We start from the raw sequence: 27860 nt of genomic DNA, 5'->3' as shown, positions 1-27860 counted from the left end.
TACAATTTCACATTACTAATTAACTAATTTAACTTTAATTACTTTTTGGAATAGACGCGTAGACGTGTAGGTTAACCTTCATTTATTTATTTTTTAAATTATCGTTATGACTCCCGTTGATAAATAAATCTTAAAAAGTTTGATGATTTTACTTTACATATTAAAATTTATCTTTAACTTTATATTACTCCAAAAATCATAGATCAAGTTGAAAAAAAAAATACGAATGTGTCAATGAGTTATCCAAAAACGCCACCAATTAGCGTGTACCAGTGAAATTCACGATCAACTCCACCGGCCGATGTTAATTCACACAACTTATAAGCTACTAACACGAAAAATAAACAATAAAAAGATATCCTTCCCTTTTTTATCGCTCCCAAAGTAAAAACAGAGGAGGCTTGCGCGCGGGGAGGGGACACGGGAGCGCTACTGCCTACTGCGTCGGCGCAGAACGCGCGCTCTACTCCCACCAGTCGCGCGCCAACCGCGCACGCGCAGCCTAGTGATACCACCTCAAAAAACAAGTGAAACAAAACTTTGATCAAACGGATTACAGTGAATAAACACTAGTGATTACATGTGACAGTGAGGACAAGTTTAGTGATACTGATACCATATCTTTACACCGCAATAACTTTTTCGCTCCACGGTATCTATTAACTGTTTTATGGGCTGTACAGTACCTCTATTGTTGTGTGCGCTGCCACTAATCTATTCACCTGTCTCGACGCCACCTACTGCGGTTGGACTGTGAAATGTGACAAAAAATTGCAATGAGCATCCATTGTCGGACGGACCCCCCGTTTGTAAACTTTGCGGGATAACTACCTGACTACTGGAGGGTTGGGTGACGTTGGACGATCAATCGGGCAACTGGTCGCCTTGTGAGTTTTCAACAGTTTTTTGTAATGATTTTGGTAATTTAATACAGCGGATGTGGAATAAATTGGGTACGCTGGGTGCGCATCGTCGTAGCTACCTGTTTAACGCCATGTGCTTGATGCTGAGTTATTGTTTTCATCGCAGATGCCACTAAAACAATTCTGGGAATAACGGGTCTGCGGTTTACTCCATTGTTCCAAAGCTTTACAGGGGCATTTGCTTAACATTTCCTGCCACCGTGTTTCGCAGTAATTATCACGTTAGTTAGTACCATTGTGTTCTTGTAACGGAGATTTATTATGTTAAGGCTTAATAAATCTTTATTTACTTTAGCCTAGATGTTACCTTCATTAATTAAAATATTTGTACTAAGCTTCTCTTTATCTTTGATAACATTATTTATATTGTTTAGTTGATGTATTATAATAGCTAACCTTACTTGTCGATCCATAACTCGTTTAAAAGCTATCTCATTTCATTTCTACCTAAACTGTCTGTTCATTAAATAGTATGCAAATTTCAAGCATAGCTCTCAATCATATTTATGTAAATCAAGGCTACTAATTACATATGTACGACCAAAATGAGTCTAAGCTTCTAACGCTTCCAACATAATATTGTGTTTGGGCATAATGGATTTCACGACATCAAAATCATCGAATCCATTTTGATTATAAGCATAGAAATAGCTTCTAATCGATTTGTGGACGATAATCGCATACCTTTTAGTATTACTAACGTAACTACTAACGTACGTACTACAGCAGAAGCGGGTGATTGCGCGGTTACTGAACAAATAGTAGTTAATCTTTACCATCAACTGATAACAGTAATCTAATCATACGTGTTTGAAATGATGGTTATCACCTTGCAGCACAAAAAAGAACGCCGCGTGATATTCCGTATATAAATCTAATTGCTTCTAATAGACATATTGTAACACGCATACTTACTTAGCTCTTGAGATAACGCCACCACAATCAAAACGGCTGATGGAATGCATGTTTACGTCAGAAACTTTATTGTCCTTCAATGTAAGTGTCACTAACTCACTACCTATCCAGCTACTCATGGTGAAGCCGCAATTTGAATAAAAACTAGCCATTTCTGTTACACTTTTTGCTTTGAATTGAGAAGCATTGATGGAACATGTCAAATTAAAACAAATCCATATAAAAACTAAGGCAGTTAGGAATGCATCAAGTCACAGATCTGTGCATCAAGCAAAATACTAGTTCTTGCATCTCACGAAGGCGAGTGAGCTTTACTGGTGTGTGTACGTGTACATACACATAACGATAGTGTAATGTCTATCAACACTTTTGAAAAACGAACAGTAGCGAGCCAACACACATGTAAGCTCACTCGCTTTTCTGACTTGCAACTGCAACAACTATAACTGAAAGTTGAGTTATCTGTATTCTCAGTAGATCCTCAAGTAATGCTTGTTGAACAGTTCTTCTCGTGGCAAGTTACCGCATGACAATTTGAACCTTATTGGGTCATCAATAGAAAACATTTTGAAGTCAGAATAAGGCAAGCTTATACTTAAGATTGTCTTTGATAAATTGAGCTTTTAGAGCTAGTTAACTTTCTTAACTTGAGCGTTGAAAATTCTGCTTAGTTTATCTTCATCAGTAGCACACTAAATTCATCAAATATCGACAGATTGTCCAATTTCAAGCTACATCACGTATCTATCAACAGCCAGAGATTAAGACTCTACAAATCCTATGAAAATATTCCCAAACTTTGACAGCTTCAAAATCACATCATAATGTATTGTGGTGTCCATTTCAATCTTCTTTTCAACTGGTTCACAATAATACCCAGTTGCAATAACTTTAAATATGACTTTTACCAGGTACATGTTTCTCGTTAGTTGTCCCTTGAGTTACGTGACTCAGATAACGAATTTTGTCTCTGTACTGTCATGTTATTTTGTATTTTCTTTGTGAGAGCGCGTTCATTATGCCTACGCGCAATCCAGCAACTGTCACTTATTATTTTTAATACTTTTAGGGTTTATTACCACACTTATTTAAGTGGATGTCGAAAGAGTTTACTTTTGCCCGTTTTCACCATCAATATCCAATTTTTAAGTGACCCCTATGAAAACAGAAATCCTGTTATGTGTTACCATGGGATTCACTCAAAAATTAGGGATAGATGGTGAAAACGGGCCTAACCGACCAAATTAAACGAACATCTAGCCTCCCCAAACCGTCTAGCCAGCGTGGGGAGTCAAATCCTTAATTTTGTCATCATCATCATTTCAGCCACAGGACGTCCACATTGTGCATTGGTACCGATTGGGAGTCCTGCATCCTTGATTTACTTTTGGTAAATTAGAGAAGGCGTGCTCCTACAGCAGACTGGTATCTAAAGCTGATGATGATGTTAAAAAATTTCACAATCGTTGTTCCAATAGTCTCTTTAACTGTTCATCAGGTTGTCATATTATACTTAATGAATCTTTAACGATGTGGTAATGCCAAGTGAACTGTTTGAATAATATCAAGATCGCAATGAAATATTCAGTGCTAGGTGGCGGGACTATGAAAGGGCTGCGTGTTAGCTTTAAGTCAATCTCGATCCATACATTTCAATAAATTAGACCATTTGTGTTGTTTGAAATCTATCGTACGTTGCTCCATATAGATTCTTGACTGTAGGCTTGTCTGTATTATCTAGTATTTGGCAAAGAATCAAAATGAATTATTTATTGACTTTAAATAGATCGATACTTGGTAAACGTAGACAATTAATGTTACACTAAGATACTTTTACAATTAAATAAGTTAGTCCCGAGTCGGAAGACGTGGCGTGGGCAGGCCTCCCACTAAGTGGACCGACGATCTGGTGAAGGTCGCGGGAGGTGCCTGGATGCAAGCGGCGCAGGAACGGTCTTTGTGGAAATCCTTGGGGGAGGCCTTTGTCCAGCAGTGGACGTCTTTCGGCTGAAAACGAACGAACGAACGAAGTTAGTCCCAAACTACGCAAAGTAGTAGTACATACGCTACTACAGAAATATACAGAAAATACTATAAAACCATGACATCAGTCAAATGCTTGAATCTCAGCTGGTGTTTTACGCAAACAGACATGACGGCTAGAATATAAATATCAGGGAACATGATTCGGATATTTTCATAAATATTAATTGCTCAGTTAACATAAAACTTGATTTATAGCTGATAACGGTACCCTATGTCCGTATTTTGCGCAAACTTCAATAGGAGGTAAAATTACACGCACATGTCTTAGAAATTTTAAAATTTCGAAGCTTTGAAGTATTATTTTAAAAGTTTTATGTTATTGAAATGACCAGTATTACATCTATACGACGATTGCTTACTGCAGCGTCCGCATACATATTCATATCTCTAAATTCTCAAACCAAAGAGAGATAAAAGTAGTTTTACGGCTTTGGAGCAAGTAAGATGGTAGAAACTCGATCAGGCATTACCTTAGAGGGAACGAGATGGGCTGTTAAAGGCTGTACGTGCGAGAGGGAGGGGTAGACAATCAGAAGGCTTTTACGGTAGAGCGGGCAATGTTAGTGAAATGTGGGGCCGCGTTCTTTCGATTGCGCCTGAGTAAATTGAATCTAAGATTAATATTTTGTTCTGCCTTCAACTGACGACTGACTTTTTTAGATGTGGAAGTGATAAATTTAATGTTGATACTAATAATTCATTGGAACTTTAATTAATCGGACAGACTATTCGTGTAACAGTTTAAATAACTAATTGCGTTTTTAATCGCTTTAAGATAAATCATCATGGCTAAAACGCCCGTTCTGATGTGTGTATTATCAAAGAGTTAGCTTTCTTAATTTAGAAATTAATCCTACATAAATATTTGATACACTATTTCAAGAGCACGTGAAACGTATACAGCTGCTTCTAAAGCTTAGTTTTAAAAACATATCAAAACGATAATGATAGATCTTTTGGTGGACCCCAAAGACAGTAATAATTATTGAAAGCTAAACCTAAACGTGAAATTTACCTAAATATGAGTGCAGGAAAAATAATGATTAGTTGTTGGTTGTACACCACAACCATGGTATGGAATCCCATACAAACTCCAACGCCGGAAACAACCATAAACCTCGTGAAAACATACGAGGCACATAACTACTCGTAGCTGTGAAGCGAGCCACATTATGGTTTATTGTCCACCGACTAGTGATGGGACAATACTTCGTATCCGAAGGAAATATCTAGTCTTTACAACTTACATAATTATTAGTCTAGGCTACAAGTTTGAAATATAATTGAAGGTTTTGAGGGCTTTGGATGTTTATTTCTGATCAATTAATAGAAGTAAAGATCTGATTCTTATATTGGCTAAAAGATACACTATTTTTATTTTTAAATATAACCCCAACTTATAACAGACATAGTATGTAATGCTACATAATTTTTATCACGGACGAATATTTATTCGTCCCTTAAAAATCACATCGTATTACGATCAATAATGATCGTCTTTTTTCTCGTCCTTTTATCCTTTCAGTTATAAATTTTTAATCTGCAATAGAATATTCTGATTCTCACTAGTAATAATGTATGTATACCTAAGTTCGGATCTTACCACAGCTGCAAACATACCCCATCACTATCACTCATGATACTCATTTTAGATGGAAATAGTCTGTCCAATCGTATATCTCGGAATAGCAATCTTTCCAAAGACGTTATTAGTGTTATACAAACACAAAGGGTAACTATGCATTCCATCTCCCTTTTTGCCTATTTACGAGTATATTTTCATTTAACTAAATTCACAGAACAATGGTTAATTTTGATTTAATTTTCTATGCTACTTTTTCTAAAATTGTTTTGACTAAAAAATAAAAATATCAAGTGCGTTTTGGTCTAATAATCTGCTGCATTTCAAATAATTCAAATCGTTTACTTCCTTCTACAATACAGACACAATCAAATAATGTAGGCAGGTATGCTATTTGTTCAATTTCATTGTAGATAAGCTGTAGGTTAGGTTCTAGATTGTTTCTGATAGAGATCTTAAGATAATAAAAATAAAGATATGACTAAAAGTAGGGTAAAATTGTATGAATAACCGATAGTAAATGTGATCGTACCAAATGTCAATAACCACAGAGGAGCTTGTTTGTAAATTTTACCAATCTTGACAATCTATCAGTAGACATAAGCACATTAGGAAACATTAATATAGCATGAGACACATTTCGCTACAACAAACCAGACAAGACACCATTAATACAGTATTTTATGCAGTCGTTGGCCATAACTCAAGTATTGACAATTATCGAGGCGAAATCCGGTCACCATTAACATTTCCAGATACCAGAAGCTTAACAACTGATAAAGCGAATAAACTGTTGAAAGATGCATGAGGCTGGGTTTAATCTTTGTAAGTAAGATAGATTGTTTCCTCATAGATGTCCGGAATAGTGAAATCTGTGAATAAAATCTAACAAGTAACAACTTTCCTTAGGTAAAATTATAGACATAGATAGAATCTCCATGTTTTCTTTATGTGCGTTCGTTCGTTTCAGTCAAATGACGTCCACAGCTGGACAAAGGCCTTCTACAACGACCGGTCCTGCACTGCCCGCATCCAGTGTTCATGTTATTCTTGATTTATTTTGTTATGATTAATAGGTATGCAGATCCTGTAGGTTCTGAAGCAATGTCAAATTGATGTACTTAAATGAATGTATTGATACACCTATAGACTCATAAATTATCACTAGGATATTGATCTGTATCACATAGATATATGTTTATTCATTAGCTACCCGTGAGAAGGAATGTTGCAAGATATTATGCTAATATCAATACTTAATGGTAACAATGCTACTTAATTAGGCATGATTCTCGATCCATAAATCTTAATAATGAACATTATGCTCTCAAAAATAATAGCTGGTCTATTTGTAGAGTTTCTTGTGTATAAATGAATAAATTATTAAAGAGAGTTCTAACAATGTTTTCATAGTCATGTTACCTGATTGGTATTTGCAATGTGTTGCCTCATTGTCTAATTATGTGTTTGTTTTCAGATGATTTACAACCGTGATGTCGGACACCGGTGGAGCAGCAGTATCCCGGGCGTCGACACCACGCCCTGCACAAGATGCTCCTGTAAACGCCCCTCTCAGATCACGTCATGACCAGTTCCTCGCTAGCTCAGCTGAAAGAGCACAACAAAGACCTTCATCCAGTGGCAGAAATGCCAACGGTAACTTCGACTCCCCACCATTACCCTACCGACAAATCACCACTGGTTCCTTATTAACCTCCTCCCATCGGGAAACCTCAGCCTTTGTTCCTGTAGTACCTACTAGATCGATCCACCCTGTAATATATCCAAATGAAATGCACCCAGCATTGATCCCCTCAGAAATCATGGAGCGAGAAAGAATCATGGATAGAGAAAGATCAGACCCCGCGAAAGGATCACCCGAACGAACACCGGGTAACTTTCCAAAACGAAATTCTTTTGACTTGATGGCGATGATGGTCGAAAAAAGAAAAGAAGTAGCGTTGAGAGAAGCAGCCGCTGCTATGCTACTTCCTCATCATAGAACGTCTTCAATGGATGGGATGATGTCTGATGGTTCATCCCAGCCACCTATTTATGGCCCACCTGCTGGTTTTCTTGGTGCTCCAGGACCTTCACCTACAGCTGCTGGCAGCTTTACTTTTCCTGGAGCAGGATTATTTCCACCGGGGGCTGGTCCTCATCAAATGCATCCACACCTAGATAGACGGTTGCTTCGAGCGCCTGGACGTGCATCAAGACCTAAGAAGCAGTTCATTTGTAAATTCTGTAACCGGCAGTTCACCAAATCCTACAACCTCCTCATCCACGAGCGGACTCACACAGACGAGCGGCCTTATTCATGCGACATTTGCGGCAAAGCCTTCAGAAGACAGGACCACTTACGCGACCACAGGTAAGATTCTTATTCAGTCGTAATTTATTCACATAGCCCGTAATTACGGAATAAATTGTGCCTGTTGATGGCGTCCGGTTCCTTGCACATTTTAATTTTCCACCACGCTGATCATAGTGTAAACAGGCCTAATTTATATGCACGTAACGAGCAGCCGGTGTAACTCGAGTTGCAGATGGTAAGCCGACTGTAGTCGTATCCGCTCGACTACCTAGAAACGGAATTATTTATAAGTCCCTGGCTTCTTGGAAATCAGTCTATCTTGATTAATAGTAAAAGGTGCTTGTACTTTCAAGCGCGCGAGTCGCTTTAGTTCTTTGGGAAGTTACGGATCTCGAATACACATACTTTGCTGAGCAATAGTGAGCGTTGGTCAGCCATTCTGATTGGAGATAACGCGTGAATGATATATAGCCGTCTCGGTTTGGTTATGACAGTTAAAAATAAGCTGATGGAGGCTCACTAATATCGAGTGCTTATTTAGTTTTGAGATAAGCTTGTGTTCTAGTGCACGTTTGTTTTATCTCCGTCTGAATATAACGGATTATTATTTATTACTTTTGATTTAGTACTTTGATTGCTATTTTATTTCTCATTTGTTTATTCAAAATATAAATTCTACTAAACAAGTAACATTTTGATTTGACGTTAAAGATAAAAAAAATAATGAACATGAATTTTTACACATTAGCATAGTCAAGTCTAACACCTTAGTTCCCAAAACTGAGCCAGACTAAACAACGTTTAATTAAAATTTCGTAAAAAAGGCTTCACCTAATGACCAGTTATCGAACGAGGTGATTCTGATCAAGTTTGATCCTCGATGCAATCATAAATATCAATTTACTATGCCGAAGAGCGGTTGGCCGAAACCAATACAATGGAAAAAGATACAGTAGGTAAGCTTCACGATCAGCGGTCAGGTCAACCCAGTAGAGATTTCTCTCGAAAATGAGAATCGATTATGCACTCCTAGTTTTCTTCTCAATATAAATTCCTCTAATTCATAATAATTAAATTCATAACAATAATTTGGCATATTTTTTACCTACTTCACCAATTACTTCAAAGTAAAAATAATTTCAAAATCGCCTAAAATCTAAATAGCACCTTCAGAAAACAAAAATAAAATAAAACATTGATGGTAATCTGCATTGGCTGACTGGCTCTACTTCATGAGCGTTCATTGTGTATTTAAAATGTATAATAGTTTGGCTTCGATATAAATTTACATTTGGCTTTCTGAGAACGTGTTCGAAGATTGGAGGATTTAAACGATAGAGGGTGGGGGGAGGTTTCAAGTCTTTAAATCTAGAGGTAATTTTAAACTACTACGAAAGTAATTAATGCTTGTGGGCTAGTTATAGAAAATTAATCACCTAAAAGCTTTTTATACAGATAAGTTAAAAGTGTAGATCTAGACACGTACCAATTTTATATACATTCTTAAGCAATACACAATGCCAACCAATTAAGTATTTCACATGTTAGTAAAAATGTAAATTCATTTTTACAACGCCATGTAGGTGTCACATGTGAAATAAAAATAATTTGACTATACAAATAACATAGTAATCAAAACAAAGATAACCATTTCTAACCCATTCTCAAAAACCATAAACTTTAGAACTTGTTTTCAGCAAATTAAACCATGATTCACACGAAGCTTCCTTCTCCACCAAATTCAGTTACTACGCGGCAAAATAATAAAACTAAACATAAAAACTATTTGGTGATTTCTGATGGATCCCACTGAGGTATTCGTCTCACATTAAAGCAAGATTTTTTATGTCCCTCAGTAATTAGTTTAAATTTTGATGACTCACACGGTTCTATTGGAGTCGGTAATGGAAGATAGAATTGGTACAGCCAGCAAGTTATGACCCAAGACCGGTTTTGTTGTAGGAATTGGATGTACTTGTAGGTAGAAATGGTTCAACATGAGTATTATTCGGGGAGTAGTTTTACTGAAATTACATTTTTAATACTAATGATAGTATGACCGACGAGGCCTAAAAACATACACAACACTAATTAATATGAGAAATTTGCCAATTTTGTCAATTCATAAAGGATCGGACTTAGAGATTTTTGTAAATAGTCACCTAGTATTCAAATGTAATGTTCTATATCTTACAAATCTGATTTTTATAGAGACAATCATTTTAGGGTAGCTGCCAAAGCCACGATGACCCTAACTTCATTACCCATGTTGGGAGCATAGTACGCTGACAAACTTTCAGCTTTTATAAAATAACGTTCTGGCGTTCACTAACTTTTAGTCTTAGTAGGTTACACTTTGTTATAAAATTCAAACAATCAGCTCCATTGCTGACGCTACCCTGACTGACCAAACCTGTACCTTAGCTTCTAAGGCAATTTATACTTCTCGGTCAGATAGTTTCGCGTTATCATTCTCAAATTGTCGATTGAACGTTCAATGGAGTCGTGACAAAAACTTTTAAGGTTTTTTTCACGCCCGAACGAGTAACTGCAGTAAATAGTCAACTTAAGATCTGGGTATTCTTTATTTCCGAAGACTTAGGGCACATTTTCGCTTGTTGTTTTTCATGTAATTGATCATTGAAAAGGTTTAATAGTACCAGATGAGAACTTTACTATCATACATGATTTGTGAAATAATATATTGAATGTAGAAAATATTCTAAAAAAGTAGATTTAAATTAAAAGGCGCAGACGGCACGCAGGTTAGAACTGTGTAGCATCTTGTGTAGTTGAAATAGGAGCTATTTTAAAACAAACTTTAAAATAGCTCCTATTTCAACTGTTGACTGTACAACGAGTAATACCGTGAATTATTAAATTAATCTTGCTTATTAATAACAGTAGCTTAAGGAAAACATGCAAACAATGTTAAAACCATATATCACAAAAAATCCAGCCGAAGCTACATTGATGAATAATTACGTAAACTAACGTCGTAAGAGGATAAATTATTGTGAAATAACCGAATCAAATGATTCAGTATTTATCAGTAGCATTATTGTTTTGTTCATTGCACTAATAAAACAATGAATGCAATGAACAACAGATGACTACAAACAGTCTAAAGACAAACTACATGAATAAGTCGACAATACTTGTCTGTCTGTACAGAATCCGTACTAGCACTGGGTGGGACTCTATTATTTATTAAATTTCTGTAGAGTATGAACATTTACGATCAAATGAAGGTATTATTGTAGTAGGTATACTTATTCAATGATTTTAATAAAATACGAGTAAGTTGACTAGTTGGTATTAATATTGATATAGTTTACATCAAAGAATGACCTCTCTTGACATTATTTAACTACATAAAAAATCGCCTCTGCCGTTCGTTTTTCAGAAATTAGTATTAATTTCATACTGTCATTTCTGCATCAATAATTTGCAAGATGTATCGATTAATATGACGTATAAGTCGATACTCGAGGTGCATCAGGTCTGCATAATGCCTGGTTATTATCCTTGCCGTAATTAATACCCAAATAAACCGCCTTCCAGCCCAGGACTTGGTCGGCCATTACGAGTTTCTCCGAAGTTTTAGCAAAAACTGACAATTTGTCAGTGTTATTAAAATAATAGCTGAATTGAACGTCCAAATGATATGTCATGATGTGATTTTATGAGAGAAATATCACGATTTTGTTATTAAGAACTTGATGTTTTTGTTAAATGCTATTAAGTAACTTGAATCTAAATAGTTTTAGTTAGGTAGATGCGATTGAAATTATTTTTCTTAGGGCTTAGATTTTACAAGTCTGTTCTATGCATGAGATCATTGGTATGCATCAAGTTGTAGAAACCTTTAAAATTACTCATTTTATAAGTTTAAAGCAGATATCTTTATACCATTTGAATTAAAGTGCCTCTGACTTAAACCTCATTTTATTGAAAGCTTTTAGTGCTCAGATGCTCAATTTGGAGTCTCTCAAAATATCATAAATTTGCCATTTTCAAAGGAGACCTATAATCACCTTATCGGCACAGCGGCTTTCATCTCAGACACTCATTTTGCATGTTTATACAGCTATTATTAAAACATGAATTACGTTATTGAGTTGAAAAATAATACAAAAAACGTATGAATATTTAAAGCAACCATCTTACGTAAATATAAAAAAGTTTTAATGATCACGCCTTATCGTGGTCCGATCGACGAAATCGATGCGTGATCTGAATTTTAAGTCCAAAATTTGAGAGAAGGAATTCGGCACAGTAATGAGCTGATCGGAAGATTCGGTAAAGATATTCAGTGTGTATTAGTTCGGAATAAGCGTTTAACTTTTTATAATAATTTACTCCGAAATGTCAAAGCCCTCAGTTTTTATGAAATTCAGTTCTAACCTTAAATAATGGCAGAATAAGATTGAAAGCTCATCATAATTCCAAGAACATTAACCATACTCAAATATTAATCAGTGTCGACAGAATATTTTCGTAAGGTTTTTACATTAAAAACGCCTTTAATCAAGAGGCCGACAAAATTCGTCGTTAATAAAACACCGTCGATGGTCGTTTCCCATCAGAATTGAGATGGATATACAACTATAGTTAGTATACACACGCCATAACCTGTAGTACCGGAGATACGAGAATAAGCACATGCGACCGCAGCTTTACCGTAGATACTCAGAGTAGTGTTGGTTGTATAATTTCTATGTCGATATTAGTCAATGACGAACATACCAGTAAGTATGTACGTTTTACGATAATGATAGAATAGAAAAATGAGGAAATATTATAGCCTTCGTCAATGGTTTTACCTATTTACCAAACCAAACAATTACCTAAAATCTAACTAAACCTATTAAAATTTTGTACAATGTTATTCAAGGGGAAAAGCAAATTTTGAGAATACCTTTAAAAAAAATGTATCAGTTTGTATTCTTTAGGTACACAAGCGTTCGTAACAAAAAACAATAAGTATCACGATAAAATAACCGGTAAAAATAGTTTCAGTTGAACTATGAAGATCAAAACATCGATATAACCCCAACACTAAGCTGTAGTAGTACGCACTCCTATCATTAATTTTCTACCTCGCAAGCGAGCAATTTCTTATATGAAAAACTGGTTCGTATCATGAGAAACGGGTATTAATGATAACTTGAACCTTTCTCTAGCAGTCCTTTTAAATTGTAACACCTTATCTTATTAAACTTCACTGGAATTAATTTAAGTTTAAAAGCAAAGAACTTGTTATACTCGTACTTACGAGTACAATCATCAAAGGTCAGTATTAAAGTAGGCACTTACGAGTAAGTACTCCAGTTCTGATACCAGCCTTTCCAAAAGGTAGTTTTAATCATTTATTGGGTTTAATTGATAAAGTTAGAATAGTAAATAATAATATTTATGAAAAAGAAAACTACATTTTTATTACTAGAGATAAACTAGCTGTTTTAAATCGATACTTTGTTGAAGATTTGTCTATTCAAGTTATTAATCAAATGGAGGTTGAATATGATTTATTTTTGCATTGAACGTTTTGTCTCGAGGCTCATATGCAATTATGATTACTTCGAGACCACATATAATAGGGTCTGCAGCGACCCACTCGTTCCGATCGCTCAAGGGGCTACAGCAAAAAGGGATATCAAATTAATACTGAATCCATAATAAATCAAAGGAGGCAGGTGCACTGGTCGCGAAGAATTTCGCCTACGGTCAACTTTAGAAATTATCATCCTCGGACCAATTGATCCGAGACGCCGCTGTTTGGACATCGTTTCCGATAATATTAAATTGGAATCTTTGATATTCGGATTGGCTCCTAAATATTTGGATGCCACACGAAATTTTAACACGCACATGTTTTGGGAGCGCTTTTCGTGTGATTACCGAATTATCATCTTTTTTACTTTCAAATTTTTCAAAATCTTTTGTTTTGGCATTTTGAGAATCTCTTGAATTATTTATTCTTATCCGTTGGCCAGTCACGGCATTTCGTTAAAACTCTTGATTGTTATAATCACTGTGTTGGTTTCCTCTACATATGAACGTCCGTTTGAAATGATCGTGACCGACGCTGTACAATAATTAGCCACAAACTCCGTACAGTCCATTCGGCGATTTCACAGTTTCTTATTGGCTTTTGAAAGTTGAGCTGAGAGACGTTGCGCAATTTTTTTTCGTGCGCTCGCTCCGGTCCGAAGTTAAGGACGTTTTTATTATCCTTTCGCACCTGTTCGATTACAGTTTGCAATTTAAAGAAATGTAGGAGAAGATAATTTACGAATACCATACTTTAAAATAAAAATAAATTTTAATGACTTATTTGTTTAAAAACTTCTGTAGGTAAACCAAGCTAAATGCTTCTGAATATTAACGTATTTTTTTTTTAAATAATGTCGTCCACTCTCGCACATATTTATAATATTTTTGTAAACTTTGATAGGCTATAGTATGCTTTGTTACAGCAGAACTAAATATAATATTGAACATCGTTTTAATATTTCGGATGCTATTATTGTCAAATCAGTGCAGGTAAACGAATTATTTAAATTATACGTTCGGTCGCGTGTTGGTTTGCAAAATACTTTTTTGTCGCATCAGGCCAATTTGGCAGAGCATTGCGTGATTCAGATTCTCTGCTGTTTTGAGTTCCAGCTTTATCATCTTTCTTTGTTTCATTTTGTTTTTGATATTTATCAGCTACAAGTTTTTGAATGTTTCTATCTACTTTGCTTAGTATACTATGCTTATCTACCATTTCATCTAATTCACTTCAAGATGGTAAAATGTTTACTTAGCATTCTGAATTCTAAATTAAAGTTCGAGAAAAGTATTACAGTCAAAATCTCATATCGCCAAAGAAGCTACAGTTATTTATATTAAAACATGACAGGCTAATCCGTTCAAGAATTTTATAATCCGCCTCGCACAACCCCGTGAGATATTTCTCTGAAATTCCACGTAATTTTCAATAAATACGAGTTCTTTTCCTTTTTCGAAATCATTCGTAAAGTAAGAAACGTTTGAAGCACAGAACAATAAGAAGCTTAACTGTCCATTACATACAAAACGGAGTTCTACTTTACACGGATCCCCAAGAAACAATAAATCTTAAGCTCAAGAGATAAAGTTTAGTTTTATTTGTAGAAGTTGAAATTGCGTTTAAGGCGTGGGTTGACAAAATGTATGCTTATCATCAATTTAGCGTTTGTATGCTACCTAATCCAGTTTTTAAAAGCCATTAAGCTTGTAGTAGCTAGTAAGTGTTTTAAATGCTATTATGTAGAAAATTCTGATTCACTTTATTTATTTTGTAGCAGATTAAGCAAAATCGTCCGTATGCAACGATAAGTCTCCTTTTAAAATTATAATTTTAAAATATGTAATGATCTTATCCTCTTTACATGCGTTATGAAATACGGACTTGAAGCTCAAAAATGCTTCTTCAAGAGAACTGGACTTAAAATATTTCCGAGAGATTTCGAGGAGTCGAGCAAATAGTGACCGGTTGGTTCTTCAAACAAACGCAACGTCTTCTCTGGTGGAGCGTGCATCTGAACTTTTTTGAGCCATATCTCCTTCAAATAGGGTAAATTTTTCTTTGTCGTCTTCAGAAGTACCTCCATGGCCTCTAAAATCCAAGCCAACAGTGCTTGTGTTTACTCGGCATCCTCTAGTGTTTGCCTGTGAATATTTTAATCAATCCGAAGAGTCTTTATTTAAATGCATAGAAAAAATACCGCGTTGTAAAAGTTATAATGTAGTAAGAAGTTAAGGTATGTAAAGTTTTGCATTACTTGATCTACCAATATTTAGTTCTCTGTCTTCTGTTGAATGGCAAAAAGTAAAACAAATCTTTTTTTTGTTGTAGCTTTTCATCTTAATTTGAAAAATTCCGTTATGATCCCTTGCTTTGATATTTTGATAAAATAACTTGACGTCTGAACACAAACTTTCCCAAATCATATTAAATTTCAATCCTTTAGCTCTACGTCCACATTTGTCAACCAATTGTTCCACAGCGTGTCCCAAAAAACAGGTTTTGAAAGTATTTCGAGTTAGAGTCCATTGTTATTTATGAACATGGAAGAAAGGTCTCCAAGGCGACTCTGTATGATCATTAATCATACGACGACGTCTACCTCAGATAATATCCAACCTTTGGAGCCTTCGAATAATATTTAAAATACATGACCTTATATTTTTTAGGTTTCTCTGGTAAAAATAAACCTTTTACGTATCTTATAGGTACCTACCTAAGTTCTTCATTGAAGTCAATTTCAAAAACTTACCTCAAACTTAAGTTTTACTTCAAGTAGATTTTGTTTAATAAACACAAACATCGCGTACCCAAAGCACGTATAATTAAAATTTATACACATATTCAGTTTGGAATGTCAACTAACAAAAACCATTAACTCACAGATCGAGATAAGGTTTTAATATTTCAGAATGGATGGCATTAAAGTTGTAGAAGTGTATTCGATGTTATCTGTACCAGTGGATAGCTTTCCAAGGGGATTTAAAGCCATACTGGCTATCAACCGGTTGTCCTTGGCGGATGAACCCTTGAGCGTAAGAATGGCCACAGTGTACTAGCAGGGAAAAAGTTATTTACTGCAGACGGTGCTATATTTGGTCGATTTTATCTTGCTATTGATACGGGTCTTGTCTGAAACAATCAATTTAATGTAGATAGTGTTACATATTTTTAGTAATTTAGGAGACGCGATCGAAACACACATTCAGTGTGGGAAAATCAAAACTGCTTTAGTAAACTGTAGTGTGTGACTTCTGAATAGTCTATGGTATCTTTAATTTAAAAGAACCAGGCAGTGAAGCTCTTTGAGTTCCAAAAGACGAAACCATAATTGACAGTAGCTTACAAATCTATGAAAAAACCATACGCGGCCATCTAATCCTGTTTACAAAGTGACTTTTCGGTTGGATTCACTCAAAAAAGACGGCTTAAGAGGGACTGGCCTGTTTCAAAAGAAATAATCACGTTATTTATTACCAAGGCCTGAGACCAACCAACTTTAATCTGTTCTAAGCACGTACAGACCGATTTTATGGAGATTAAGATCGGCTTGAAAACTTTTTCGAACAGCAATAAACATTTATTAGTATCAAAACTAGATTCTGAATTAATGAAAGCAATTACCGACTGGTACTCAGCAATGTTTTTGTAAGTCTCGCCTTTTTGTGTTCTACATAATAATCTTCGGTTTTAATTAGACCGGCTTTTTCAAACACACTATTTACGACATCAATCCAACTTTACGGTTTTATGTAATAAAATTATTGATTGCTGTCAATTTACGCAGTTGTCGTAATCGTTTATCAAGTTCCTATTAAACTAACACTAGAGTGAGATCACTTTAAAATATATAATCAAAAACTGTACAGTATTTTTTTCTTAATTTTTATTTTATGTGAATTTTCATAAATATTTTTGATGATGAAGATAAAAATAACAGATACCTAAGTATACCTAATAAGAACACGTAAACTAATTAGTTCTTTATACATATTTTTATCCAGGCTACTTAATAATCTTCTAGAAGCATCGCAACTACTCGTAGTAATAACAAACTTCCTATTAACCAACCAATCAGGCGAGCAAACTATGTTGTAATCATTTCCACATGAAAAGCTCCAATAAAGATGAGATACCACCGATTACACTCAATTACAGACAGCACTAAAAATGGATTTACGATGAAACCGAAATTAACACTCTACCCCGTGGCCTGATAGCACCTACTCATCTCGACTCATAAATCAAAGAGCACAGCAAGAATCGACAAAACAAAATTGTAGCAAGGATTCCAGCTCTAATTGGATTTGTACATAGTGGATCTATCAGTATACATTGATTAATGGTATCGGAGGACTGAAGTATAATTGCCAGCCCGGACCGTCATGAATCAACTGCTAGAGTTATAAATCTGATAATTGGAACTAGTTTTAGAAGCTTGAATAATAACACAATAACGCGGCGGAGAAAGGTAGCCGTAATCTATACGTTTGCTTTGATGTAACACTGGTTACTGTATCCAGTTTAGGTTACAAGTTAGAGAATTTTTTGATTGTGTAATATTTTTACTTGCGGAGATTTTGTTACTAAGTCGTATCTTGAGATGATTTGTAGCAGATTTCTTGTTACTAACTTAAAACTGCGTGTTCACTTGAAAATTATTGTTAGAAACTACATAAAACTAATGTCAAACAACTAATCATAATATCAAGTTTCGGCAGACAGTATATGAACCGTGAAAAATTGTTTTGGAACTATTCAAGCAAGATCAAAATCAAGATGTTCGGGCGTATGTATCGAATATCATACAATTTTTTGTCGTAAGAATCGTGAGGCGCCATTTTTTTACTTAATCTGAAGCTAGTAATATTGACCTTATGAAAAACGTGAACCAGTGTAGTTAAAATGATGATTTAATTAAATTAATTACTGTTTTCCTAGTTGAAAACATGAAATTGTACGATAAAAACTAAACCTAGTCAAAAAAAGTAGCTGTGAACACAAGTAGTATTGATTTTATTCTTAATCTGCATTACAGTTTCTTGCGTTTAAATGTCATCTGTGAAAGTCAATGCTCTGATTCAAAAGACACCAACATTTTAAGAACACTCGTTCCTTTTTTCTTTCTGCAAGTTCTAACTTATAAGTCAGTCAAAATAGTCATACTTATTGAACAATGCGATTTCGCTGATGTTGTTTTAGTGTAGATTTTGACCAGCGAACACACCTGTAGCTTCGGCGAAGTCAAGTACGCAGCGCAATGAATGTTTGCGTCAGTCAGAGGTGAAATTGAGTGTGAAGCGGCAGCGGCCAGCCGTCGCTCCCATTACGTCGCTTGGGCTGCGTGTGCGCCGACAAACCGGCTGCGGGCGCAGTACTGTAAGATGCTGGTAGAAAGCCTTCTGGAACAGTATTTGTATATCGTTCAAATACCTATAGATTCGTAAAGATTGAGAATGTGTCTTCTGTAACTGAAATAGGTGCTGCTAGATCGCTCTGTCATGTCATGGGAGTATCTTCATCGTTGTCAAGTCATGAATACTGTTAAAGGAAATAAATAGTACGATACAATGTTTATTATAACACCAGAGGGAAATTTCAATGACAGAAGATACCTTTTGATAACTGAGTTTGGTGCGAGTAAACATTCCGGTATCAATTTTATGTTAAATTCTCGTTTGAATATTGATTTTAAAAGCAGCGCCGGTGAAGGTACGCCGACTTCATACCACAGCGCGGCTCGGACCAACCTCTTTGCCTCGCTCCATTAGTATTTTCCATTTATTTTTTGTCCACGTACCTGTCCAACTTTTGGGGATTTGACTTTTTATAACGCTGGCCGCGCGACGAATACGAAATTTCTTGGGCACACAACAGAAAATAAATGATGGTGCGTGGAGCTATTCCACGACGTGATCTGTATTTATTTTTAATTAGATTTTTTGGCGTGTCAACCGGAATCAAACCAGTATCCGAAATATAACTGACGTTCCTTGTAATAAAGATCTTGACTAAAGCTACAACCAATTCCTAGCCTCTACCTACAGTCAATTTTAGTCCAGAATAAGCGATAGAGATTACTGAGTATTTACTACTGTAGATAAGCCAAGACAGGCGTAGGTAGTCTCAGTACGTCGGAGACCCACCGTCTAGTACGTTAATGAGTCATTGTACTAGCGTACGCTGATTGAAAGCAGCACGCCTACATAGAATCTATTAAACGTGCACAAACGCAGCCCCGGTAATGACCTATTATACTTTGAACCAGACAACCAAGTCTTTTGAAACTTAAAAATTTGAAAGACAATGGAAAAGTTAAAGATCATGGCGTTAGAATCATAAATTAAGAGCTGAATTTAGATGAAAATGAATGTGCAAGTATTTTTAAACATCCAATAGAAATCAATATGATTAAAATAAGACAAGTTTAAATATCGAATAGCAAAATTAAAAAGCTCCGTTTATTGACGTCTCATTTCGCTAATCGACTTAGCAAAAAATATTCGTAACTTTGAATGCTAATAGATGGAGAGGTTGCAAATATATTCATGTGGACAACACTTCGGCTCATTAGCATTATGTCATATGCTACATGTAAACGTTCAGCTACTGCCAATACGGGTTCTAATGCTCATATTTTAGTAATATTCACTGCCCAGACTTTATGTTAATTAAGATACAAGTTTGGCTTCGACGTCCACGTGACATTTTCAATTTGGGTTTGATTTTCAATTTAATACATAAATAATATCAGAGTTTCCTTGTGATTTTATGATCATTCGGACTTTATCTGTCAAACTAAAGTTTGAGATTCCGTTATTAAAGATTTAGAGATTTTAAATCGTTATTGTACAATAAAACGTTTTAATTACTGGAATTGTAATTACAAATGAGATTATGGTGACGTTTTATGGGACTGTTAAAGTTCTCACAAAGTTAACTCGATTCCTGACCATTCTGATGTTAATGAGTTGAAAGTAAGAGAAGCGTTGGCGTCCGTTCCTACCGACGCCGAGGTATTAGTAGCATAACAATAAATCGACTTAAAGGAGACCAGCTTAGTTGCTTGTAAAGAGATAAAACATTGCGTGGGCACACACGACAACTTGAGCCACAGTTGCTTAAGTACGGCTTTTATGTAGCCTAATACGGCAAAACTTCTTCCGTGGGACACCGAGAAACATTCGAAGATACACCTTGAAAACAGCGGGGAGCAGCCATAATTTTAAGACCACAGCCGACTCCCTTGATCGTAACGTAACGATAAAGATTATTAAATCATACAGACTGCTCACCTCAATTGCCTCCACAATAACTTTAATTTTTAACGATGGTCACCGCAAAAAAATACGCGACAAAATTTTACGGAATGTCGAAAGTGTAACTTAGATCTTAAATAATTTACATAAAAACATGAGCTTTTAGTCTCAATGTATCTTTTAATATAATAAAATCAATAGAAAATGTGGAATGGCCAATAAAATTACATTCTGATGCATCTCGCCTGAAAATCGAATGATTTTGAATAACAAAATCTGCTACTTCATTATACAAATCGCGGGATTATGTTAATACGGACTATTTATAAGCAGTTTTGATTTACTTATATGCCAGTGTGCGCTTGTAACCGTTTCTGAGTCTGAATTTATGTTTTATCTTCGGCTACCGTTTTGCATTTGTGTGGGTTTTGCAAATACACCTAAATAATTAAGGATGCGTTATTCATTATCATAAAATTGGTGTCTTTGTCTTTTCGGTGATATTTATGTTTGGGATTACTTAATTTAATTGCTGTGATGTCATCTCGTCCAGTCAGTTCGATGCCCTGTTTCAGAATGTTCCAAATTAATATTCTGGTTTTTGTATCCTTATTTATGACCATTTTTGCATCTAATTAGATAAAGTCTTGTGTTCTAATTAAACTTTCTGTTTCTGAGAGGTTTAATTCAAAAGCTTTTTGCATTTGAATGTTATAGAAAGCGATTATTGTTAACGTGTTAATGGTCGTTTTGCGATTAATCTAGGTGATAGGAAGCTTAGATGTGGAGATGGGCTAGGTGGGTCTGGTGGCGGGAGGGGATAGGGCAGTGACCCACGCCGCGGCATTCCAACGCGCGCAGCGGATGGACCTGCTCTCTTTACTATAACGTAGGAAATGTTGGAAAACGGATTACGTTTCATAAAACCAGAACATAATATAAACAATATACACGATGGTAGATAAAATTTTTGAAATATTTGCTTAATATAAAAAAAAAACTTAAATAGCATGTTTACATTCCAATTTCAAAATAATACAAATTTAACCTTAAGTTTCTCAAGTTGTAATTAACTCAGTTCTGACGGGATTGAAATGCACAAACCGTTCAGAATATTTCTGACATGATATTCGCTTTGCTGTCACAACGGTTGTACTGTTTGTCAAAAAGAAACGAGGACGTTTTTGAGAACCTGTTCCGAAGCCGGCAAATGTCTGTACGCTTCAATGAACTCCATTATAAAACAAGTGTTTATACCAACATCCCGTGTAGCTTAGCCTCTTTCGGATTCTTTACCAGCATTTTTATCAATTACTTTTTTATTCTCCGTTCATTTCCTCATTTTCTTGGCGCCAGCTACATTTATTTCTCCAACCATTATCCGACCAGTAACTGTAATGGAAAATATTTTTTAATGTAACCCATTAGCGCCAGTCCACGGTCCTCTCTGTAATTTCGTGTCTCGTTTTTTTTAATCTCGGCTGCGTCCGCGCCATGATGGGATTCTGAGCGACTGTCCATCGCGATCCTTATCTCAAAGTGTAATAAGAAGAGACAGACGTTACTTATATTTTATTTAACGTCAGGATTGATCGAAGTGGCCTGATAAGCCAGCCGAGAAGGAAGATTTGTTTATATCATTAATTATGCGTATTCTTTTTAGTCGTTCAATATTTAAATGTCTCCGTTCTAAAGTGGATCGTTTAATAAAACGTTAAGTGTATCTGCCTCGGTCCTTTTTTTCATTTCAAATATCGTTTATTATTTCAATAGACAGACTCACAGTTTTATAGTTCTCAATGGTTTGGAAAGAACGTTCCCAAAGCAACTTTGTAATTGGCTTGTTAATTTTAATCTGGAGTCGGCGGCTTTGATAGGTTAGTAAAGTTGCTTGACTGCTAATTCCGCATCAGTCATCGAGCTTAATCGTGAATAGAAATTTTGGTTTGATTTTGAATATCGTTATTACTATCACTTGTGTCTAAATTACGTTGTTTTTTCTGTTTCTTGAATTTGAGTTAACTGGTTTTAAATAAGAGTCACTTCTAAACTTCCCATGCTTAATAGGTTGCTTAATGTTTTAGGCGATACTTAAAGAATAATAAGAAGTTACCTACAGCGGAGTTTACTGTGTAAGTCACGTGATATAACAGCCTGAGTTATGTGTACTTTGGCGGAACCGGTCCAACTGTCCGTCACAGCAGTGTTTGCGTGTTTCAACTAGCTAGTGGAATCCATTCATGAATATTATGTAGAAATATTAATTTTAATTCTACTAAATACCATCCGCTTATGTTTATTAATTTCAATAAAAAAACGTAACTTTATGAGTAGGTAGATTCAATAAATATGAATTTCTATTTGTTAATTACACTTTTATTCATAACAATCTCACAGTCACAATAGCGCATGCTATTGAAATTATAGCGGTAAAGCTATTTCCTACAATTTTAATGGCACCAATGTCATTCCAAATGTTTCCTAGAGGCAAATTAACCATAAAATCGAACGATAAGGTCAGAGTGCGGTAATTTGCGGAAATGTTTACTGATATAGCAAATATTGAAGCAAAGATAATAGAGAACTTCGGAGAAATACCAATATAATTGTTAGTGCGATTGAAAGAATCGCACACTCGAAAATTGACGTGAATCGGAATCGTAGTCGATATCCGCAGTTACTATAATAGCCCAGTAGAACCAGTCAATCATGTTAGCAATAAACTAAATCTGTGCTATTTCGAAAAGTTTATGTGAGAACCAAAACTTGCCTTGAGGATTCAATGGATGACGTTGACGAAATGAAAACCGACCCTGGGATGTAATGGGAGGAGGGGTCATTACACCTTTTTGTTTATTTTCCATAGAGTAATGATATATTATTTACGTGGGGCATTCTTTGCATGACTGGGAAGGAATCTCAGGAGTCATCATCATTAAGTGAATTCCGTCGCAGACGGCTGATTCAATTACGTTTTTTCGTCACGTTCTTATTGGCAATCTAATAAGGTATTAGGCCTTATATTTGAGACCATAATAATCAAAATTTTTCGTCTAATAAACGAAGAAGTATTCGAAGTAGTAGTTTTGTACTCGATTGATGACTTTGCCATTTATCCTTCTGAAGAATAATTTAGAAGTTCCTGTCTGATCATTATAATGATTACAATAGGCCGTGTGCAACGCACTTCCTACGTTAATTAACGGTCTGCCTTCACCTCCGTCTATTTCCTTAAAATATCATCAATGGGCATGAAGCTATAATTGCTTCATACACCAGGCAATGTTTTCTAATGTAATCTAAATATATAAAAGGAGAAACTGACTGACTGACTGACAGATCAACGCACAGCCTAAACGGCTAAACGTAGGCACTTGAAATTTGGAAGGGACGTAGCTTAGGTACCGTAGAGGTGCACTAAGAAAGGAATTCCCGAAATTCCCACGGGAACGGGAATTAGCGGGAAAAACGGGATTCACGCGTACGAAGTCGCGGGCGGCCGCTAGTTACTTTATAAAGAGTTGCACAAAAAGATAACGTACCTATGTTAATAACGCAATAATGCGATCGCTAGATGAAAACGTTACAGCAATTAAGTTTTCAAATAGCATTTGCGTTGTTATTCACTACACGGTAGCCTAGTCTACATAAACGATTCAGCTGCTGTCTAGATAGATAGTTCAAAAAGCGGAACGCCTAAGCAAAGAATCGGTACAACAACATCCATTATAAGGATTCATTGAGGGAGATACCTACGTGTCTAGACCATCTAATCTAACTACATTACTTTTTTATGATTCTTTAGCAAGTGAGCCCATTTGGTTGACAAATTAAATAGTCCTGGTTAAAATCAAGCTACAAATAGATCTGAATGATAAATCGATAAAGTATAACTACTTCTTGATGATGTCGGTTCTTTTGATTTCCATATGGATGCTAGTAACACAATATTGCCGCTGTTAATAATATTAATCGCGGCGATTGGCCACAAAATGCTTTAACGTAATTCGATTCGGCCAAACTGGAACTCTTGCGGAACGGAACCAATGTAACTTGAGCCCCCCATGTCGTCTTTCCTTTCCCTTTTACTGTGAAAAACGGGAACGGAAAGATTTTGCAGAGGCCTCTGAATACTGGTGAGGTGGCAGAGTATGCGTCGTCGTCGGTTTTGCCTTGAGACTTGAAGCTCAAGTTACTCGGATCACGTTCAAGGTGCGCCTGCACAGTTTAGTGATCGCTGACGTTAAAATTCTACGGTTATTACAGCGCTTTGCACACTATTTGAAAGCGATAATCTATACTTAATCTCTTATGATCATTATATAATTTCATATGTACCTACATAAAGTTACATGGGCAGCTAGTTATCTTCCTGTAACATAACATACATAATAATTTACACTACCACAGTCCGTTGTCATGTCTACTTTAAATGTATTTACTGGCCGTTGCCCATGACTTCATATCTGATTAAAACTTTTGATTAAATGAACACAAGATCTTGTCAATAGAGTCGAACAAAATAAATTACAATATGCGCAATTAGATTAAAGCCAGCGACTAAATAAAAACTATACACGATACTTAGCTTATGCCTATTGATATTAATTATAAAATAAACATACCTGTAAGAAAAATAATTACCTATGTCTGTTGTTTTTAATTCCGTTTTGCCAATCAATGATAAATTACTCTCGAATCCAATCAAAACTTAGTTTCCTTTTTCTACCTTATGGTGCAATGAAACATAATAAATAAATGTTCCTCCTATAAAGATCTACAGAACTTATGCTCCACTCTACTCCGCCCCTCCTCAGACATTTAATTAAACCGCGATATTTTATGGTACGAATCATTAAATTGCTTATGGCCCGCGTTCGCGAAGTAATAACTTATTTACACGTTTATCCCTCACATACGTTAATAACAATCCTTTATTCAATTTGGCTATCTTTGTTTCAGGTACATACATTCAAAAGAGAAACCCTTCAAGTGCACAGAATGCGGGAAAGGATTCTGTCAGTCCAGAACCTTGGCGGTTCACAAAATTCTTCATATGGAAGAATCTCCACACAAATGCCCAGTTTGCAGCCGAAGCTTCAACCAACGTTCCAATTTGAAGACCCATCTGTTGACACACACAGATCACAAGCCGTACAATTGCAACTCTTGCGGAAAAGTCTTTCGCCGAAACTGCGATTTGCGGCGACATGCTCTGACACATGCCGTTGGCGATGTACCCCCAGGAGACGTATTAGATGTCGGAGAAGAAGACATTGGAAGACCTGGATCTCCTATTGAGCCTGGTTACGACGATGAAGACCCGGATATTTCGTCTCCAGAGCATTCACCTGTCAGGCGAGCTCGGTCATCATCTATTGAAAGTATTGGAAGAGAGCAAAGTGAAGAGAGACCGCCGCCAAGAAGGATGTCTCCTTCTCCCGTTGAGCGTACTCATTGTCATCATAATGAGCCCAGAGACCGAGCGAGTCCCTACACCATGCGACCGCAGCAATCGGATAAACATCGCATGCCGTCCGCAGATCCCTATGAAAGGCGGCGTTACACTTCTGATGAAATCATAGAGAAGGAGATGCGTTACGCAGAAATGCCTGAGCAGCAAATTCGACACCCCCAGCTACAGATAAGAAGAGACTTACATCAAGTAGCTCCACCTGATCCTTCTAAGATTGGGCAAATGTCAAGTCCTCCAATCGACCCAGGGCCTTCCAGCATTTATATGACACCGTTTAGAAAAAGAAGTCATCCACCAGACATTGGTGAAAATGTAAGAACCTGTGCAGCTGTTTACAGAAGCCGATCGCCTGAACCAACGAATTTATCTATGCCTCGTCCTCCGATTGGGGGCAGTGAAGTAGTCGTTGGTATACCACCCTCTATGATGGGAATGCCTTCGTATCACAAGTTCGGGTTGCCGTTACCGCCGCCTCACCCACAAATTGCGTATGGACCGGTGCCTCATAGTATGTTGGGACCACAACAGACTGTTGCTCAAGATTTGATAGTGAAACACGCCCCTCCTAAAGATACTGTACCAAGTACTTCGACAAGCGTGACAAGCTGTAAAGATAGTCCTCAGACTAATGTGAAGGAACACGAGGAAGCTAATTCGTGCTCAATTGCTAACGGAATAAAGAACATTGTTGGTATACAACCAAACACCAACCCCAAGCCAGGAACGAGTCAATCCAGTGGGCCGAAGAAAGGTTTTAGTATAGAAGATATAATGCGACGTTGAGTCGATTATTGTGTGGCTAGAATAGTGGTGGATCATGTCATTCTAAAAAGACGAGTTTGTCGTCTTAGCTAATTGTATTGATGTAGTAATTATTCTCTTGAGAAGTATTATTAGTAAAGTATGTATTGATGTAATGTCATGTAAAATTGTTAGCGCTATGTTTGTACGTATTTGCAATGTGGATTTGGTTTTCGTAAAGATCTCATAAGGTTTGTTTGTGCAGTGTTTTGTTTACCTCCAAATTTTAAAAATTAGTAATATCAAAATTTAGGACTTTTATGTTTATTTTATGTTATTGTTGGATTTTGAATGGAGTTTTTACACAGTATGCTGTCAGTTGAAATCCATCAGTGCTAATTATTTGAATATTGAAAATGTTTTTGGTAGATAAGTGCCTTAGTTCTATAGACATTACGACTGTTATTTATTATTTAGGTGCATTAAGTTTAACGGTAAAATAATAAGCTTCATAATAATTTAAGTTTTATTTTAATCGTGATATCGATTGTAAATAATTATTTGTATTGGTCGTTGATCGGATAGTTGTAAGTATTTTTTTTCTGTAAATATACATTGAACCAACAATTTTATTGGATCTTTTTAAATGTCGTCAATTAATTGATACAAAATAATGTCCTTATTACATAATATTTAATCCTACTAATAATTTAACTACAAACCTTCGACTTTCCGATCATCGGTTATGACTTTAAGTACCTATATTTTTGGTTCTATTTCCTTTAAATAGATTAAGGTATTGAAATTGTTAACTTATATTTCTTAAAGTAAGTTATTTGTGTATCTCAAGGCAATAATAAATGTATGGTTTTACATTAAAATTAAGAAAGTTTACATTGTTTGTATTGTTGCAATCAGAAATAAATATTTCGAAATTGTTGACAGTTAAAATTTAATGATAAAAACAGTGGCAGATTTGCTCAGATTTATTTTTAGCAAACATTTTATGTAAAATAATTATTTTTTACTTATAAATAAATTATA

General features: G+C 35.8%; 1 protein-coding gene across 1 annotated transcript; it reads left to right on the top strand.

Moving 5' to 3' along the window:
- Positions 1 to 430: 430 nt before the first annotated feature.
- On the top strand, positions 431 to 27860 carry bowl (brother of odd with entrails limited). Its single transcript, XM_028311959.1, has 3 exons — positions 431 to 887; positions 6944 to 7840; positions 25562 to 27860. Exons 2-3 carry the CDS (start codon positions 6960 to 6962, stop codon positions 26856 to 26858), a joined length of 2178 nt encoding a protein of 725 aa, XP_028167760.1. The 5' UTR covers positions 431 to 887; positions 6944 to 6959; the 3' UTR covers positions 26859 to 27860.

This window comes from Ostrinia furnacalis, unplaced genomic scaffold (genome assembly GCF_004193835.3).
Source record: "Ostrinia furnacalis isolate ACB-3 unplaced genomic scaffold, ASM419383v2 OfSCF0267, whole genome shotgun sequence".
In the NCBI taxonomy this organism is placed as follows: domain Eukaryota; kingdom Metazoa; phylum Arthropoda; class Insecta; order Lepidoptera; family Crambidae; genus Ostrinia; species Ostrinia furnacalis.
This window is presented reverse-complemented; position numbering and strand designations above follow the sequence as displayed.

Bases quoted from the DNA above. Each gene is read 5' to 3' on its own strand.
- bowl (XM_028311959.1), top strand. From the start codon at position 6,960: ATGTCGGACACCGGTGGAGCAGCAGTATCCCGGGCGTCGACACCACGC. The intron at 7,841-25,561 runs GTAAGATTCTTA...TCTTTGTTTCAG, and splicing joins GACCACTTACGCGACCACAG to GTACATACATTCAAAAGAGA.